The 8,389-nt window shown below is 38.4% G+C and overlaps 1 protein-coding gene across 1 annotated transcript; it reads right to left on the reverse strand.

The window, feature by feature from the left end:
- Nucleotides 1-8,389, reverse strand: LOC144970621 (uncharacterized). Its single transcript, XM_078910446.1, has 4 exons — nucleotides 8,230-8,389; nucleotides 7,788-7,963; nucleotides 4,040-4,178; nucleotides 1-306 (listed from the first exon to the last, which is right to left on the reverse strand). Exons 1-4 carry the CDS (start codon nucleotides 8,244-8,246, stop codon nucleotides 147-149), a joined length of 492 nt encoding a protein of 163 aa, XP_078766572.1. The 5' UTR covers nucleotides 8,247-8,389; the 3' UTR covers nucleotides 1-146.

Below are 8,389 nucleotides of genomic sequence, written 5' to 3' on the forward strand. Positions count from 1 at the left end.
TGTTCCTCAATAGTTTATTGAAATATGATTCATTTTCTGCAACGGAATACAAGCAGATGTTCGATCACAAGTAAATACAATAAAAAAAAAATAACACGAAACAAAAATAACAACAATTGTTTTGGTCGTTTCTGTAGTTGATGACGTCATTTCTGGGCTGGTACACCATACGGCCTGGGCCCGGAGCAGGTATACTTGAAACTTTCCATCTTCCCATCTTGACACCAATTATCTATGCACATGCTTGAAACGTGGTCGGCATTGGAGGAAATGAACTGTAGATGATTGTACCATTTTCCATGAATCCTAATGGGGTGATATTGGAGATGGGATAATCTTTAATCGAAGTATAAGTTTTAGTCTGGAAATACATTAAAAACTGCTTAAATATAACACCGTCTCTGTCCCTCAGGGATATGCATAGAAACCATCAGCTTATTTATTTGTCTAACGTTGATAGAATAACAATGGCAACCGCGGTCAAGGCAGAAAAGTGGCCGTCTGATACGTTCAAGGTCGTACCACGGTTGGTAACTCATTCGAAATTCCAAATGCAAAAGTTCAAGAATACTACATTATCATTCTTCTCAAAATATCAAAATGTATCCAAACCCAATGTTTACTTAATTGCAGGTCTGATAACCCAAATTGTTATGGGTCCATTGTTGTAATGGGAATACTTTTAACCCAACGAAAATGTATTGTACATCACAAAAATGTTAACTCTTTCCTTACCAAAATTTTAAAAAACCCCCAAAATGTCCCTAAAATTGATTTATTAAAACACAAAGCTTATAGCGTGCTAAACATACCTTTGTTCTACAAAACAACAATAATTAAAGTTCTTTAAAACTATACAAAGATTTTTTCTTCGAATTTTGTGATGTACATAAAAATTATGTGTAAGAAAAATGTTCACTGTATCGTAACGATTGTGACGATTTTGCTGTAGGTGGTAAGGAGAGGGTTAAATCAAACCCATAAAAAAACACTCATTGTTTACACAAATCAGGGCGCACTTTGGCCACGTGTTATTACTAAAACCAGCGTATCCGAAAAAGGTCTATTGAAGGTATGAACGTGGCGTCTCTCAATTCTTTACTGTCGTTTTATTTTAATTTTTCGAATCAAAAATATAACCACTGTCATGATCCTGTAACCAGTTATTTTAATGAATCCCATATCAAGCCAGTAGTGACTGGGTTTTTTATATCTCGCGGAAAATTACTTGCGATTGATTAGCATTCTATCCAAAGGGTAGAACATAATTGCGCCAGTTCGTTTAACTGGCATTAACTCCTGTTCCGTGCGCATTATGGGGGTAGAAGACCACCCCCCACACGCACACATAAACACGCACATATATAGAGGTACATCTTATTGTCTGTGTCTATTTGACACGTCCTTGAAATTTAATACTCTGTGATTTTAATTTCACTGCCATTCTAAAAATGGAACACATATTGACGTCACTCTGCTCCTTGTTATTGCTTCCAGACAGCCGTTATTATTATTATTATTATTATTATTATTATTATTATTATTATTATTATTATTATTATTATTATTATTATTATTATTATTATTATTTCTTCCTTTCTACTAGCCCTAAAATGGAGTTCTTAGAAGAATGTAGAGTCATCTTCCTTAACATGTATATCTATTTTTCCTAGTCCGTTAGAATTTTTGTGATTATCAAAACCGATGAGTTTTCCAAGGAGATCAGAGTTTTAGTATTATTTGCCCAAGTAAGGTTCTATTTGGTCACTTTTCACATCGATCACTGGCCTCGAGCACGGCTATGTCTCAGAAAAAAAAAAATAAAATTGTGCGAGTAAAAGTAGCTACAAAGCAATCATCTCTCTCTCTCTCTCTCTCTCTCTCTCTCTCTCTCTCTCTCTCTCTCTCTCTCTCTCTCTCTCTGACGCTCTCTTAAACATATTCAAGACCCTATAACTATAACTATAAAGTTGTTCCCTTTTTTTTCGTTGGTTTTTGTTTTGTTTTTCTTCGGAGTCATATTTTTACGTACAAGAAATTCGCAAGGCAATAAATGTTGACATCGCACTGTGTTCTAAATTAAAATAATAATCCTAAAAGTGAGTAAAAGTAAATAAATAATAAATGTTAAAAGTCATGGTAAGAATCTCGTCAATGTTTGATAAATCGGTTTCGAGAATTGAGATCTATTTCAGGCGCCCGGTTTCGAACAACTCTTAATCAAGATTTTCCGAGAGTAAATAAAAAGCTGTAAATGATATTATTAAGCCGTTGAATTTACTTAAATTATGCCTGTCCATTTCTGATGACACCTATAATAAGTTCAGTATCAATGTCGTCAGTATCGGTTAAGGTAAGTATAGACGATATTTGGTCCTTTTAAAATATTTTTATATCCGGTGGACTGAATACACAGCTGTTTTCAGTCAACTGGTGGTGCTGTTTTCAGTCAACTTGTGGACTCAAAACACAGTTCCAACAAAAATTAAAAAAAAAAAAAAATCATCAATAGAATAGACAAAGTATTATAAAAGAATCGTAACAAGAAATATTTTATAACATATTTTCCTCTATTTTTTTAATTAAAAAAATAACGAAAATATACGAAAAACAAAAACAAAACAAAAGCAAACAAACCCCCCCCCCCCCCCCCCCCCCCAAAGAAATAGAATGGACAACATAAAATAAAAAAAAAAGAATCTCATGGTGGCTTGAAACAACGGCATCTAACGCGTTAGAAATCAAACTTATTTAAGTGACCAAGTGTTACTGATTGTCATCGGATAAGTTGGCCTGGGATTTTAATTGTTTTGTTTTTTTAAATGGAATGCTCTAGGAAGTGACGAATAAGTGCGAAGAGGTCTTTGTCTGCACTGACGAACAGGCCTGATGTTTTTAAGGGTTTTACGGCGCTTGCAACACATTTAGGTTATATCAGCGCCAGTAAAAAGGAAGAAAATGGGATAGCAAAAAGTTATAGAATTACAATTAAAGTACCCAAGAAAAAGTAAGACATAGGGGAACTGGTAACAAATAGGGATCAGATGTAGATTCCAAGAGCATACCACCCATGCACTTAGTTTGAGATCCCCTATAAGTTATAAGTCTCATCCGGAAACAAGCACAAAATCCAACAAAGAGGAATACACTCAAATGCTTACATTATACATTGAAAATAACAAATATAATAATACATAACAGAGAGATGATTTACAAGGAAAAAAAATATCATCTCCCAAAACAATAACTATGCATTTGACAGTTTCCCTCCCAGCTAGGACTCCGGCCAGGGCCAGGACAAAACCAAATAATCTCATTCCAAGACAAAGACAGAAAGCATGTTGGAAAACATTTATAAGGGGATAGAAGACTCAGAATGTACCCCCCTGCCCACTATGGGAGGTCAGGAACCCCACCCAGGAAGAGAGGTTGTCTGTGGGTGGTGGCACCTGTTGTTCAATACTGACCAATAGACCAGGACCTATTGGTCAGTACTGACCCGCAGGTGCTATAGCCTGGGGGTCAGTACTGACCAATAGCCCTAGCCATATATTTATCAGTAGTAGGATGCATGGGCCGATTCTTAGGAAAGCGGGACATTTATAAAAGAGCGATGATAGATGATCTATACAGGGAATGAGAATAGCGGAAGAGTATCGTCCCTTGATTGGACGTCACCTTAGAGAGAGAACGTCAATTTGGTTTTGAAGTGTCTCAAGCCGCTTTCACCGGAAGCGAGGGCGAGAGACGCATGCGCACAACCAACATGACGTTCTCTCTCTAATAACTTTTCCGCCGATGACGTCACAGACTATGGGTGACGTCCAATCAAGGGACGCTACTCTTCCGCTAATCTCATTCCCTATTGAGGACCAGCACATTGCACTTCGACTAGAAAATAAGATACCATCATTCTGAAACCAGGTAATTATACAAGATCCAGTCCTCCGTAAGAGTGGTTTTACACTTCCAATAAAATAGGAACTAGTTTAATGACATCACACTTTTCTTCCCTATTAGCAAAGAGTTACCCACTTACAGACAAGGCTTCTCGACGTAGATACAGGATTGTGTTCCACAAACGTTAGGGCAGCACTCGTAGCCCCTGAAGAATCGACATCCAAAGAAACACGGTTGACACCCTGAGACGTTTGCGTGGAACGTGACCGAGGGGCATTCTGGTGGAATATAGATAGTATGCAGATGACGTCAGTCAGGCCTTTGTTATTGTTTTTGCCATCCGCGTTTGTGAGTTGTTCTCACTAAACTGTATTAACCAGAATATAAAAGTTCATGGTTACACAGAGTTTGTGTGTTGGTCCGTTATACTTCCGGATGGCAATGTTGTGAACTCCTTGGCCAAGCGCATTCTATCTATATGTAGATAGATAGATAGATAGATAGATAGATAGATAGATAGAGAGAGAGAGAGAGAGAGAGAGAGAGAGAGAGAGAGAGAGAGAGAGAGAGAGAGAGAGAGAGTTAGTAAAACCCGAATGATGATGATGATGATAATGATGATAATATAGACACTTATAGAGCTAAACAAGCATCAAAAACAAAACAAAACAAAACAAACATAACAACCCCCAACTCCCGCCTTCCCCCCTCAAATTAAAAAAAAAAACAACAAACAACTCAGCGTTTCGTATCAAGGATCGTTACTAGATTTTCAGAACCTAGATCATCCTCTCATAACATCATTTTGAGGCGATGGGTCCAATAAACCGTTTCTTGGGCAAAACTTTATGTTTTCCAGAGACGACAGAGACTTGCCTTCGCGGGGGAAAAAATCTGATCGTTAATACAGTACTCGCTGGATTCTAGCGCGCTCTCGGAACAAACCAAAAAAGCGTGCTAGCTGATGCGCATGGGAGGTAACGATTTATTAAGAAGATAAAATTAGGTCACCCAGCTGTGATTTGGCGTGTAAGAATCAAGAGATTACAGTATGACTTACTTACTTGACTTAGATGCCTTTCGCGTCTCGACCGAAAGATCGGGTCGCCTTGGCTGTTTCCAGTATTTCCTGTGTGAGGTGTCTCCAATATTGCCGGTCCTCTGCTAGGGTTCTCAGATTTTCAAGGTCCCCTGCCGTTATGAGACTAATGCTTTGTCCAAGTGTTGTGAGGTTTTTGTTTAGGATCACGGGGAGTGTTGTGATCGGTCTTCCTCTGAAAAGGTTCCCGTGTTTTTGGAAGTATCCCGACATGGCTTGGTTTGCTGGTATGTTTTTGTCCCTGCGTAGTATGTGACCGAAAAGTTGCCATCGTTGTTGTAAAATGTCAAGGGAGATTGGTCTTTCTTTTGTGATCTTATAGAGTGATTCATTTGAGATCTTTTTGGGGTATTTGATGTCCAGTACCCTTCTTAGCTGTGTGCGATGGAAGGCATCCTGATGTTCTTCTTCGGATTTTGTCAACGCCCAAGTGCCGCAGTTATACAGAAGTACCGGTTTTACAAGAGCATGGTACAGTTTCAGTTTGGTTTTTCTTTTTATTTTGTCACCTCTAATCCATACATTGGTGAGTTTACTGAGTGCGGCGTTTGATAGCTGTTTTCTCTTTGTACATCCTCGGTGTCTCCAATTAGTGAGCCGACTTTCTTTGTTCTTTTCCATTCCTCTTTGTTCCTCGATATTGTTGTAAATTCGGTTTTATTGGCATTGACTTGGAGGTTATATTTCATGAGGGTATTTTGTATGATGTCTATATTTGCTGGTGTTGATCCAATAAAATCGACATCATCTGCATAGGCGATTTCTCTAGGGATTGCGTTCTCAATATGAGTCGTTGGTTTTGGAATGACTTTTCGAACTTCTTTCAGAGCGTGTTCTAAGTATATTGTGAACAGAATCGGGCTCAGACTATCTCCTTGGGGGGTCCCGATGTTACTTTCGAACTGCGTCTGTTTTGTGGCCCCGTATATCCTTGGTTGTATCTTTGTGTTGCTGAGGAGAAATCGGATTATTCGGAGCTCGTCTTCGTCTACTATTTCTGTTAATATCTCCAAAAGTTTTCCTCTGTCGATCGTATCAAAGGCTGCGGACATATCGATTCCGGATATTGTTATGGATATGTTTTCTTTGAGTGCCTTTGCTGCCAACCATTTATGTGTCCATACAACGTCCGATGTGCTTCGGTCTTGGCGAAACCCGCTTTGGCTATGTGATAGATAATTTTCTATTTTCGGTCTAATTCTGTTGAGGACAATAGTTGACAGTGTTTTTCTTATGGTATTCAGTAATGTTATTGGGCGCAGGTTGTTTACGGGTCCTTTCGTTTTTCCTGGTTTTTGTATTGTAATTAGGACACCGCTGTTTATGTCCCAGTCTTTGTGTGTTGAGAATGTTTTGTTCATTATGTTTGCAATGCTCAGATCCAGGGAGAGGGTACCGCATTTCAGCAATTCAGCGGGAATTTCATCTTCGCCTGGGGATCTGTTATTGTTTAGGCACTTTATGCTATTTCTAACTTCAGTTGTTGTGATGCGGTTGTTTAGGTCTCTAGGGTTTCCTGAGAAGGGCGATATTTGTGAGACTTGTTTGTGAAATTTCTGCTGGAAGTGGTCAGTTACAATGTCAAGGATATCGTTGGGATTTGTTGTCTGTTTGCCAAATTTATCCTGTAGTTTTGGGTTCTCGAATGGTTTTCGGTTCAGAGATTTCGTCGCTTTGAACATAGACGATGCGTTATTTTTGGACTTTTCTATGTCTTCCACTTTTTTGTCTAATTCCTCGTTTCTGTGTTTTATTGTAAGTGATCGAATTGAATGCAGTATTTTGTTTCGTTCCGTTTTCAGGTTTATTATTTCTTCCGAGTCTTTCGTGTTTTGTATCCTGATCCTAAGTTCTTTTTGTTGCCGCGATAGATCGTTAATAGCGATGTTAGGCGTTCGATTTGGTTTGTTCTTAGTTGTATTAATAGAGCCTGCACTTTCTTCCCCCGCATATTTCATTGCCGCTTGCGTCTCTTTCCATTCATTGTTTGGATTACTGTTTGCTTTATTTTCCATAGACTTGAGTTAAGTTCATATTGGTAATGAATGCGACATTCTCGCTCATTTACTATTTTTGCCGTGTTTATTTTGACTGCCGTTTTACCTTTCTGTCTTCGTTGTCTGTACACATTTATGTTGAAATTCGTTTTTACAAGTTTGTGATCGGATGTTAGCAGTGTACCACCGTATGATCGCGAGTTGGTTGAGTAGTGTTTATGGCGGTGTCGACATATGATATAGTCTATTTAGTATAAACCAGCTTTATATGTTCGGCTATGTGGTCTTGTGGTATAACACTCATTTTCGGATCGGAAGGTTCTGGGTTCGAGCCTTGCTCAACGCATAGTTGAGTCCTTGAAAAAGACTCTTTACTGACATTTTCTCACCACACTCAGATGTAAAATGAGTATCTGGCCGTTAACAGCGTTGTCTTTGTCCGAAAAAAAATTGTAATATCGCCTATCAGGCGTCATGTCTCGTTCTACATGTTAAATGTTGCTGTTCGCTAAGGACCCTTTGTAAAGGGCTTTCAGCATGTTTAGTGGATATTGCGCTAGATAAAAACCATGTTTAAAAAAAAAAAAGATTGATTAAACATGGATAGATAGTACCCCCCCCCCAAAAAAAAAAAAAAACAAAAACAAAAACAAAAAAACAAAAACAAAAACAAAACAAAACAAAAAACTCTTAAATTTTAGAAATCAAATAAATGCGATATGCAATGACGTCACAACTTGTTATCGTCAAACCGTTAAGATTAATTAAAAAGAAAACAATAAAATCCTTACTATTTCTTAGCGGCACCATGCCGACAGCCAAGAGCATGTGAAGACTGACCAAAAGCATGACGCTCAATTTAAAGACCATCATGACGTCGACGGGAACACTGGGTGGGTGTCCAAATACGAATGGTGAAAGTTGAAGTTGAAGTGATGTGTTGTTTTCACACCAGATGAAGCATACGCTGTGAAGCAAAATGGAGATGGATGAAGAACATGAGTTGCTGGTAAGTCGCTTGTAGAAATGGTGAGATTTGTTTCTGGTGCCTGGCTTTTATAGTCACCAACCATCTGCTCTCACTAATTGCGAAATATCATGGTAATTTTTCCCGATTATCCAATTACAACCGGCTATTAGGGTAACTCATTTCGTCGAAATTTATTGTACGATGAAGAAGCATTGAACGAAAATGATGATGAAAGACTAAAAAAGTAACAAAACAATACGTACGCGTGATAAATGGACATCTCGAGCCCAAGCCCTTCCCCAGCTTACGATAAAATCAATGATAAAATCGGTATCTTTTGGGTACCACCAAGCGAAAGTTACACCGTTGCGTCAGACTGTCTCTAGTCTCTTGCTACCATTGTTACTATAGAATCAAAGTATT

Source organism: Berghia stephanieae, chromosome 4 (assembly GCF_034508935.2).
Source record: "Berghia stephanieae isolate SIO BIC M18660-M18661 chromosome 4, UCSD_Bste_1.3, whole genome shotgun sequence".
In the NCBI taxonomy this organism is placed as follows: domain Eukaryota; kingdom Metazoa; phylum Mollusca; class Gastropoda; order Nudibranchia; family Aeolidiidae; genus Berghia; species Berghia stephanieae.